Source organism: Amphiura filiformis, chromosome 11 (assembly GCF_039555335.1).
Source record: "Amphiura filiformis chromosome 11, Afil_fr2py, whole genome shotgun sequence".
NCBI classification, from domain to species: domain Eukaryota; kingdom Metazoa; phylum Echinodermata; class Ophiuroidea; order Amphilepidida; family Amphiuridae; genus Amphiura; species Amphiura filiformis.
In genome coordinates this window covers 21618139-21630578 of record NC_092638.1, presented here as the reverse complement: position 1 = coordinate 21630578, position 12440 = coordinate 21618139, and the positions used below count along the sequence as shown (strand labels likewise).

Sequence of the window (12440 nt, the reverse complement as noted above, 5' to 3'; positions counted from 1 at the left end):
TTCAAATCAAATTAAATCAAATCGAATCAGTAATCATTTCCGTCTCCACAACAGTACAGATTCAAGCAGATTTCTTACTGTTATAGCGCCACCAAATATTAGTTGTAATCGTGTATGTTCGAAAACGCGGGCGCTACAACATAATTTTTACATAATTTTTAATAAGGGCCAGGGCAGGCTGTGGTTCAGGCTGAGTAATTTGTCATTTTATACCCGGTGGGTTCAGTCTTCACTGACAATGTGTACGCATGATGGTTCCAATTAGGGGTACTTTTCAAGAAATGTCCGCGGAATTTTCGAGGACAAAAATGTTCGCGATTGTCCAAATTAGGGGTGTTTTGGAGCAAAATTGTCCTTGAAATGAAAAATAGGGTGTATTTCTAGGACTTTCGTCCGCGTTTTACCGCTACAGTTTTTGTTATTGTCCTCATTTCCCCGTGAAATAGGGGGGAAATTCAAAAGCGTCCTTGAAATGGTAAAAATAGGGGTATTTATTTCGGAAAAATGTCCTCGATTCCTCGTGATAAGGGGGTGAAATGAAAATGCGTCCTCAAAATGATAAAAATAGGGAGGTATTTGGGGCAAATTTTCCTTGATTTCACGCAAAATAGGGGGTAAAATTGCTGCAAATGTCCTCGATTCCCCGTGAAATAGGGGTCATTTTCAAATCCTGGAACGGTCATACGTCCTACCTTTAAATACAAACTGAACCCACCCGCGGGATTTTATAGTTCGGTTCGGTTGTTTGTTTGATTTGATGGGACTCGCTCCATGTGGAGACACACTTGGGTCCTGATGGGACCAGTACCAGGCTCAAGCATAAGGCTCAAGACAGGCTAAAGAGAAGTGAAAATTATATAGGCCTAAAGGCCACTCCCAACTATATGATCAAGTGAACAATTTTAGTAGGCTACTGTCAGCCTCTGGATCAAGAGCAGGGACAAGTGATTTGCGCGGAAAAAAATAGCCCATTGTGCGGAGATTGCGCGGAACTTTTTTTCAGTGCAAATCATGTAGGCCTATAGCCCTACTAGGCCTATAGGCCTAGGGCCTTTTAACACACTATAGGCCCTATTCAAGAACCGCTAAAACCCACTAACCGCTCCACCCAGAAACTTTTTTTCTGGGGAATAGGTCCTAGCAGTCACATCGGTTTAGCACTGGATAGGCCTATAGGCCTATAGCCAGGTTTTATGATATAGCCTAGCATGGTTTTGGATTACCACAGTCAAAAGGCCCTAGGGCTAATCATGTATCCCTACCCATAGGAAAAAATAGCCAATTGTGCAGAGATTGCGCGGAAGTTCCGAGCAAATCACTTGTCCCTGGTCAAGAGCAAAGAAAGGCTTAATCCAGTCTCATCAGCGGTGCATCCTAAATCAAAGTAGCTTCCCAGACTTTAAATGGTTTCCTGCTCCAGACTTCCAATGGCATTTAGTCTTAACATTATTCTCAACTGATCACAAAACAGCGCGCAGACTGTGCACAAAAAAGTAACGTTAAAAAAGAAACTCAAGATGACTACCGGGGTATGGAACTATTTTTTAAAAAAATCATTTATAAATAAAATAAGGCCTATAAAAATATCTAGGGGAGGCCTATTCAAAGTTTCTTTTAGTAGCCTACCACTGCTATTTTTTCCACCAAGCTTTGTGTTTTAAAATTTATATTAAAAATATAAGACTAGGGTAGGCTAGCTGCAGGTAATATGGGACAGCAGGTAATATGGGACACCTGTTTTCATTTTAACAAAAAGTAGCTTTAAGAAGGTAAACACTTTAAGTTGATTTGTTAAGTGTTTAGAGACATCAATTGTGCTTCTAGAAATGCAGTTTTGGAGTCTGTGTATCAAACTCTTGGAAATCAATGCCAAAAAGAGTGAAATTGCCCAAAAAATTATGTCGTTTTTTTGGCCTGATATAAAATCAATGACGTCACATTTTATGATTGTGTATCCAAAAACTCTGGTACTGAGGGGGGCATCAAGGGCGGCGGAACCGGGGGGGCCAGGGGGGCCAGTGGCCCCTCCACTTTTTGACTGGGGGACCTGGCCCCCACTTTTAACCCATAATGTGCTGTGTGTAACATGTCTGGGTGAACATAAATAATCAAATCTCTATTCTAGACCTTAACATGCTTAAAGAAAGTGAAAAAATTATGCACAAAATGGCTTCAATTGGACCTTCATTTTGCAAAATTTTCCAACTCCCCTGTATTAGGACACCCAACACTAAAAGCAATAATTTATACAATTATAGTGAAAACTTATCCACGAATGGCTTCAATTTGGGCCTTCATTTAACCCATTTTCGGATTTTTCAAACTAAAATTGTACACAATAATAGTGCCAGAATGGTCCACCAAATGGCTTAAATTGGGCCTTCATTTTGCAAAAGTTTCTCACTTCTGAGGGGGGGCACATCCCCTCAGACAACCTCTGCGTCGCGCAAGCTGACGCGATGAAGCGCTTCGCGGCCATTATTTTGAATTTTTACATCACCCTGACTGGCCCCCCCCCACTTTCAAAATCGTTCCGCCGCCCCTGGGGGGCATTTGTCATTTTTTATGATCTTTAGGTGATGGGTTAAGCTTATCAGCAGGTAAAATTCCACTGACAAGTGGCACTTTCCTTTTATAAATGATTATTTTCTCTGATTTTCAACTGAATGGGTGCAGGTAATATGGGACACATAGGAAATTGTGTGCATTGTCAATGCGAAAAGCAAAACTATTTAGAAAATTGAATTTTCTTGTAGAAATTTGCATTTAGGCCTAACATTCAAAATCATGTAACAAAAATGTTTTTAGAACAAAAGAGTGATTTTCTGAACTTTTGATTTTCACACATAGAGATAACACAGTGTCCCATATTACCTGCACATGCAGGTAATATGGGACACTTGACGATGACGTCATTTTGACGGCATAGCGTCCAAACAAACATAAAAACAAGGTAACATTGCCTGTTTTATTAATAATCTTAAAGGACAGGTTGTTCATCATAACAATCTCTTGTGGGCATATCTTCTTTAGTTTTTATGCAAATAAGCTAAACGTCCTTAATGGTCCCATATTCCCTGCAGGTAGGAGCCTACCCTATAATTAGTATAAAAACTTAAGAAATGTTTTGTTTCTTTAAGACACTAAAAGTTTCCCGCTTTGTTTTTCTATTCTATACGAAAATATAAACCTGACGTTTTTTCTGGCGACTTTGGCAAAGTCCTTGTTAAAGTAGGCCTACCAACAACATTAGCAAGGTATTAGAGCAGGAGAGAATTTATGTCACTTTCTTCAGTTTGACAAGGCACAAGGGTCGAAATAACAATAGCATGCCTTTCTTTTGTGTCGGCATTCTGGAGTTTCTAAGAAATTACAGACTGGCGGGATTTTGATTGAATATGATGTACCAAATTGACAGCGTATTAGAATGGAGATATGCATGACAACTCCACATCCTAAAATGTACGTAGCGCTGGTCTTTTTGATCACGTGATCTAAAACTACGCGATGACATCATCACGAAAGGACAACATCCGGTACAAAATGTCAATCATTCCCTTCCGCCATCTTCTGATCGAAGTGTCAGTCACTACCTGGAAAAACCAAAACAAAATTCAGGTTTCTGACGCTGTCATCGGGAATTTCCAACTAAGACTGCAGACCATAACTGAGCAACCCTTTGCAGACATTTGAAGTTGGATTTTTATGTGGCAAAGCTTATAAATAAGGTAAAATATAATAAATACTTTTGTGTGCGGACCTCTGTGTTTTGAAATGACTCGACTGAAAATGTAAACACACCCGAGCTTCACAACTCTATATGTGCTACGCCCACATCTCTTGTTTTGATAATTTCTGCCTTTGTTTTGGTTTGGAACCTGGACGTTTTAGATTTACATGATGCAATTTATGTGGAACTTGCGCGAGTAATTACGTGCGAAACAAGGTACCACAAAGAAGAATTTGAATGCGACAAATTGATCGATGCAGTGCAGTGGAATGGATTGTTTTTGTTTTTGATCAGCTGCGTGACCTTGTGGCAAAGTTTGTTTTGCTGTTGATTGTCATTAATATATGCACAACTGTTGAGCTTTGGCTCTCGATTTGTAGAACAAAATAGACTTCGTAGGGCCTATATTCATTTAGCAAATTACAGGTAAGCTCTAGTTCGCAACACAAACTTAAATAACGGGCAAAACTAGACCAGCTTGCCAGTCTCGTGTACGCCGTTTGTACACTGAGACTAGATACAGACTTTAAGGTACATATTTCGAGGTGCATAACAGACACAAAATTTGTGTCATAACAAACACCAAATTGGTGTCGATGACCTGACATGCATGCATTCTTTTGTGATGGTCTTTCAATTTGTGCCGAGTGTCCTTGGCATACTTGACTATGCTTCAGTGGTCATGAAAGGATTCAATAGATAACCTCTGCCCCACTAATCCCCAGCTATTGTCTGAAATTGCACCTCGGAAGATATATTATAACAACTCAGTCCTCAAATGATAGTCATATAACGACGAAAAGATAAATGACTGACTATCATTGAGGACTGAGTTCCGCAGTCTACACTGAGACTGGCTTATGTCATTTTGTGTGTCAATGGGATTTACACATTTAACGTTTTGCGCAGCTCAAACATTTCAACAATTTTTTTTGCAATTCAGTCAATTTATATGAAATTGGTACTCACATATCTGATTTCCAAATCATAGTTATCTTATTCAATGTATCCAGTAAATTAAACTTGGAATTTCTGATACTTTAAAGATAATTTCAAGCCGTCGACCCCTACGTCCGGATTTAGCGTGATCGGTGGTGAAACAATGCAAGTCACAAGATGACCCACCTCGCCTACAGCCGGTTTCTGTCGCCAAGTCGTGTTCATGATACAGCCACGTGCACAAGTGAGGTCGAGACTAATTGGTGACGTCGATAACAACGAGTAAACAAAATGGCTGGGAGAACTGAGAAAGTCGTGTTTTTTTTAAATATATTCATCAATAAATCAATAACTACTTGCCTTGAGTTGCTGAATTTTCATTGCAGTAGTTGTAGTCCTTGCCCCTATAATATACATATCTTACCTGTCACCAATGTGCTATAATTTTGGAGAAAAATGCAAAAATAGGCACAAAATTGGCCAGGGGTGTAGTACCCCCTTAAAAGGGAATATTCCGTTGCATTGGTCATGTTTGATCGAAAAGTCTATCCTCATTCAGGCCACTGATAACCGATGATGGATATGAGGATAGAACAGTAGAACACGTTGCTCGAGAACTCTAGCCAATTCAGAATTTGCTCACCGATAGCTTCACATTCTAGGCTAGAGACCATTGCATTCAAAATCTAGTCGGATTTGCTGAAGCATGACACCGTGTAAGTAAAGCAATGGAAGGTCAGAAGTAAACACAGCCGATCACGACAGGCGATTGCATCAAAAATGTTGCTAAAATTACACTTCAGCAAAATTTTAGACAGTCCAAAATACGCAAATCTTGCTCAAAAGATACAGTTGACTCATCGAAATAACTTTCATTCAAATTTGAACATTAACAGAATAAATAACCTCCGGTGTTAAAAATTGCACCGCTGTCCGAACCGAAAAACCATAGTAAAGTACTCTAGCATAAAATGCGTAACTATCGTGTGCAAATTCGAAGCTATAGAGTTCTCGAGCAAAGAACACGGAGCTATCTCAAAATGCATCAGAATCGGTGAGGCATGATACCATATATAGCAATAGAAATTCGGTTAAGCAATGGAAGTAAACAATGCCGATCACAACGGTTAAGTGGACAAAAAGGTTGCTCAAATGACTCATCGGCGAATTGTTAGTATGGTTAAAACCTGTTAAAAATCTACAAGCTTTGCTTTGCAGATCTAAAAGTCATCAAAATAAATTTTGGTACCTTACTACTGTTACATTAGGCCCTTCGCACTTGATTATTAGTTTCCTGTTAAAGATTTTGAAAAGGGGACGAGGTGAGGTTTAATTATTAATTATCTTTTATTTTCTTTTATTTAGTTTGAACTATTACAAGGAACTATTGACTTGTTTTGACTAGAGCGGGCATTTAATTATTTCACAACAATATTTGAATTTATAAATAGTGAAGGTGGAGTTGTACTCTTTGTTCATTCATCATTATTGTTGATATTATTAAAGTCAGAAAATGGCAAGTAGAAGTAGTTGAAAGTTATTTTAAAGGAGAAAATTAGAAATAAAAATAAAATAATTAATTATTTTGAGATTTTCAATTGTGACCGTACACCACGAATGAGCCGTAAATGTCCTCAATTGTATTCTGAGTTACAGTGTAAAATGGGCATGAAGGTCGTATTCATAGATACCTCAATTTGGTGCTACGTGTACCTCATTTAGTGAGATACACGTAGCACCAATTTGAGGTACCTATGAATATGACCTTCATGCCCATTTTACACTGTAACTCAGAATACAATTGAGGACATTTACGGCTCATTCGTGGTGTACGGTCACAATTTTGGACGCGGGCGGTAAACAGGAAACTAATAATCAAGTGCGAAGGGCCTTATGATTAAACTTCACAAACATGCAAAGAATTGGGGCTGAAGGTTGATTTGTTGAGCTCTCCGTTTGCAGAGCTACATGTAGGGCCCGCACCTTCTTGAAGTTCTTGCTCTGAGATTTGCTCATTTGAGGGTTGATTACTCGCTGATCCTACTTGCTTCCCAAATTATGGAGACTGATGCCCCGTGTCAATTAGGGCCTATCCATTTTAGCGGAACATCCTGATTTAAAAAAAAAAAAAATCGGAGCTGCATGCAAGCTTTGTACGGGCATTACATTTTACTTGCAGTCCGCCCTCTTTGTACCCATTTCCACCAGATTGGAAACTTGATATCCCGGTTCGGTGCGTTCTCATAAAACTCTCCATTTCCTGATTAAAAAAATAAATTTGAGGTCAATTTTCCTGATAGAAAAGAAAATTTATCCTGCCGCGCTACGCTAGTGTAACAGGAAAACTGGGAGGGGATTATAAGAATATTTATGAGGGCGGTAGACCATGTTTACACACGGGCAGAAATCTATCAAACCAGTGCTGGGGCCACACATTACAAATGAATGGCCTAAATAGTAGGCCTAAAGCAGACGAAACATAGGATATAGAATGTTCACTTTGTTCTTTTTATTTTGCTTCTTTTCATCCCCAGTTCATAAGTTTTCATAAACAACTCTGTAATACAATGTACATAGCCATAGCTCATATAAATACTTTCGATACATGCTTTTGTGTGGTTTTATGTGCTATAAAATGTGATACCAAATTGGCAAGGCATTATTTTAATAAGCTTACTAATAGAACAGCACTAAATGCTTCTCTGTTTATGTGGTTTTTTTAAAATTTATTTACTTGGTTTGTATTTGTGAGTTCAAAGTCTCAACCAATGGCATGTTGTGTAAGTGCTTCCAAAGTTCAATATTATTTGGAGACAATTCTAAATGTAAAGTCTGCCTTTCGTTAGCTTCTTTTGCACACATTGAGTGACAAATTGGAATAAAACAGTATGTTTGCACCAAATACGCAATGTTATTGTAAACCTGTGCACAGTACTTTGATGTATTCTGAAGGAGTCATATATGGGTTTCAGTGTTTGTGTAGAGAATGTACAGAATCAGGTGGCCCGGATATAATTGACATGCATACAGATATATTGTGTACTCTTTACCTCAGTACTAGCCGTGTTGGTTTTAGGCAGCAAGTTGGTAAAGCAGTTTACTGTGTGACTTCCAGGGCAGCGGTGTACCTTCTTGTGTTTGATAATTTGTCTTATCTATCTTACTGGGGTACGGTACCTTAAAAGTACACTGGAAATTGTCAATATCATTGATGCCTTTATCATATGCAATTGACAGCTTAAAAAGCGTGTGTGTAAAAAAAAAAAATAAAGAAAGAAATGCCTACCGACCTACATGTACCTAATTTTGTTTTGCCAATGAAACAATTTTTTTAGACCTTACTTACAAATGTAGAGAAATAACCAAAATATGGAAAAGAAAAGTACTTGATGTTGCAGCTTGCAACACCAGGTGCTCCATATAATCACTTTTAAAGACAATATACATGTATGTATTTTGCAAACATATTTTATGCAAGTTGCACTTTTCAGGTGTGGTTCAAGGAGATTGATACATGACAAAACTGGTAACATTTGAACTTGAAGTACCAGTAAATATATTTAGATACCGGTACTCTGAGAAATTTTACACATAGAACTTGTATGCAGACCTGATATTCCTACTCAGGGACATGATCTATTGAGCGAGCGAGCTTATCAGTGAAAAACTCAATTTTTTCACCAAGGTTTAATATATTCAAGTATATGATCTGTTTGCCTCGTTTAATCAGCAATAACGAGCATACATATCTCTTAATTGTATTGTTACAGGGCTATAACTGAAGTTGCAAGGACCTACGATTTGGTACGGGCCATTTCAAACTGACATCTTTCTTCTTCATTCTCTTGGGAACATCTAAAAAGGAATAAAATACTAGAAAGAGACGAGGAGGAGAACGTTAATAGACGCCAGGCTGCAATAGCTATTGCAGTTGCAGCACGATGGTAAGTAAATAAAAATAACTAAATGTAGATATTTTTATAGCGCTTTATGCCAAACAGCCTCAAAGTGCTTTATATTTATTCCGCCGTCATTACTCATTAGAATAAGTGGGAACCATGTTTGCAGCCAACAAATGGCGCAGGGTTCATCAATACAACGACTGTGACTACCCCTAACAGCTTCCCATTGCACCTGGGTGGGGTGAGGCAAGTGAGGCAAAGCGCAAAGGTCATAACCACTGAGCCACTGTGTCAGTCAATGAATTTTGAAAAACAGCAGGTGTGCTACAAATCGCACTTCTGGAAATAGTCAGGTGAGCTACAGGTGTGCTGTTAATTGCACTCTGTAAGGATTTTAGGTGATGTGCTATCATTTGCACTCGGTAAGAAGTTTAGGTGGGCTATTTGAATTATTGCACTTGATATTCAGATAAGAAGCATTGGTGTTGAATGTGTGACTACAATGTGCAGGTGGGCTTACTCAAACACCAAACTTGTGACACACATATCGTCCCGTCTGCCTCGGTTTTTTCAAACCCCATTACATCATTAAGCTTGTAGGTTTTCCACGTCTTGTACTGGACCCATTTGTTCTTTTTGTCCGCCATGATGAGTAGTATAAACTGATATTTCTATCGGCAAACCTCGGTACAATTTTATCATAGCGCTACACTCACCGCTGACAGATCACACGTGTGTAGGTCATGTCAAAATATTAAATCAGCCTTGTTCAGCTTCTAAATTATACAGTTCAGTTGAATGCATAAACATTACCACATTTACTACGGTGGTCAATGGCATGTCACATCTTTGTTGTGACATGAACAGCACGTTATCATATTTCGGTAGCGTGACCTCACAAGAAAGGTCAGCTAATTTACATATTAAATTGTCGAAAACGGCCAATCAGCGAGTAGAAAAGATATTGTTTGGGTCGTCACCTTTGTAAAGGCCATGACGTCGATTTATTTTATTCAAATCACTTTCGGGAACCGCTGCAACTTTGGAAACTCCTTGAGGTGACAAGGTGCGCTATAAATCGCACTCGGTAAAGTGATTTAAGGTGGGCTCTATGTGCGCGATCGCACTTGCGCGCCTTAAAATGCATTGACTGCTGTGTGTCACTGCATAGTGAGTATGTGTTTTTAGCGGTGAAGCCAGCTCATGCAATAGCTCTGTTCTTCAGTTTGTTCGTTCCTAACAAACGCTCATTCGTTGGTTCATACATTGTACTGTCATGCAACTTGCTGCTCAGTGGCGTGATGCATGCGCATTGCATACAGACGGATACAATCAAGGCTTGCCATTGGCTGGTACGTTATAGTGGTTTTTAATAAAATGTTTGGGTTAAAATCACAACAACAGTGAACTTCATGATATTACGCAACTCGGTAAGTGTGTGTTGGATTTACTATCGAAGATTCAAGTTGGTTGAATAGTGTTGAAAGCCAGTGTAAACTTGTTTGAATTACATTTGTGGATACTGGAATGTTGAATAGTGTGGGTGTTCAGGTACACATACAAGTACAGGTAGTTACCAAGGACGGCCCTTTTTGATGGACACATGGTTGACTAGCTACCAGGTATTGCATTTGCCATTTATAAAGAAGGGTTACCAAATGTTATGGTATTATGGTTCTTAACATGCACACTATGTGCCTCAGAAAAAGCTACTTTGCCTAAAAAGTTAAACTGTACTACTTTTTGGAAAGTTTTTGCACATTTGCAGAGGATACAGGATATTTTTTTCAATAGAAATTCCCTTTATTTCCTGTTTTCAAATGTCTAGAAATTATCAGAGTTTTGGAATTGAATCTAATACTGGAACTTACTTTTTTTTGCAACTTTTGCTATGTTGCATCTGGAACCACCAGACTTCATGACATAGTCAACCATGTGTCAACCACCAGTCCAGCGGGTCAGTTGCCTGATGAAGTCTGGTGGTTCCAGATGCAACGTAGCAAAAGTTGCAAAAAAAAGTAAGTTCCAGTATTAGATTCAATTCCAAAACTCTGTTTGAAACTACTGGATGACTAAGAACATTCACTCATTTGTCTAGGAATTATCGTTTGCCTAGGGTTTTCCCGACCGATCCAAGCTCAGGACGCTAACCAAAATTTATTTTGCCATCCTTAGTCTTTTCTTTCAATGGTCATATGAATGGTTATGGTGGTACACGGTCAGCACCCATGCCTTCAGTCAGATAAAGTATGGCAATCCTGTTTGATTTAAAGGTACGTTACTACTGGTTTGCATTGTCACACAGTTAAGTAGGCGTGTTTAAGTTGCCTTTCATTTCATTGTCAATAAAGTTTTTGTTTGTTTGGAATGTTTGATAGCACTTTGACTTTTGAACTTTTTCTATATAGCAGATATTAGCAGTGTGTCACATGAAATTATTGGTATGCAACGTAAGTGACAAAATTGTGCAAATAATAGAATGTGGTAATATTGAAACTGAGAACATCGCACAAGATAATCACTATTTAGGTGGCAAGTTGCTGTCAAGGAAATTGATTGTCAGATTTCTTTAAAAAGTTGTGCAGTGAAATTAAGCTACATGTATAAGGTCGCATGTCACAAATAGGTCACCCAAAAATGGAGGATCCGTAACATGAAAACGCTTTCTTCACACTTCAAGTTTGGTTTATTCCAAAAGTATAATACCTATTGTAGAAAGTTTGGTGTCATTTTGTAGATAATTATGTTCTTTGTCAAATACAAAAAAACCCAAGTCAATTGGACATATACTTGGAGATTTATACTTCAATATGTAAGATGTGTCAATGGAGGATCCGGGCGGGAGAGCCGGGTGGGAGAGCCCCATAGGATTGTACACAAAATTGTGAAAATATGGCCAACTTTAAACCTTTGTATCTTAAAAAGTACAAGTAGCATGGACCACAAATTGCACATATATCATCCTGGATTGTAGATCTACCTCATAGTATATCAAATGTAACAAAAGATGTAACTAATAAATTGCCTAATTAAATGCTAATTAAGACAGTTTTCCCTATATGTTACTGTACAAAGTGTGCATGTAACGCTCCGACATTCCAAGTGGCTTATCTCTTGCCAGAGTCACCCTGCTTATTCAAAAGTACACATATTTTTAAGGAAATTTGATGAGGAATTCAATTATGCTATTAGTTTTAGTGCCAGAAATGGAGGAAAAAAGTTTTGATTGATAATGTCATTAAAATTGTAAAATTATTTTACAATTTTTGACCACCCTGTATGTTTAACGCAAGGGATAGCAAACTCTTTCTTCCTAATTTGCTTGAAGGGCCCATGCAATGTCTTTCTGAATCCATATTTATTTTGAGCTACATAGCTTTCAGAAAAGAAAAATATGGGGTTCATCATGACAAGAAAGATGCTAATTTTGTTGTTGTTTCACCCTGTATATTTCTTACCCACCCTGTATTATGATGTTATACTTTGTTGATTTTGCATCCTTGTAATATAAGCTTTCCAGAAATATATACTTTTAATGGTCTAAAATGTTTTCATTAAAAGTTGTGTTTAAGTGAATCAAAATTGGTGATTTTTTTCTCATTTTACATTATGTTACACAAAAGATGACCAGTTCATGACATGCGACCATAAAGGGAAAATGTACCTGAAAAAGGCTGGGCAGAACAATAAATTGCTTTGGCATAGTTGAATTAAAGATACACTTGACAATAAATGAGTTTTGGAAAGTTTTACATGTTATGATCATTCTCATTAAGGCTGTATACCTTTTTTTCCAGACGTCACTAATCAATCGATATTGAGTCCAGCACTCAAGTCATCCAAATGTAAATACTGCACAGCGGGCGCAA

General features: G+C 38.1%; 1 protein-coding gene across 1 annotated transcript in view; it reads left to right on the top strand.

Moving 5' to 3' along the window:
• The first annotated feature begins 3561 nt into the window (after positions 1–3561).
• Positions 3562–12440, top strand: part of LOC140164548 (phosphatidylinositol-3,5-bisphosphate 3-phosphatase MTMR3-like) — a 68225-nt gene continuing 59346 nt past the window's right edge. The window contains 2 exon segments of the mRNA XM_072187853.1: positions 3562–3728; positions 8440–8613. Of these exon segments, the coding sequence (XP_072043954.1) occupies positions 8611–8613 (3 nt within the window). The 5' untranslated portion in view covers positions 3562–3728; positions 8440–8610.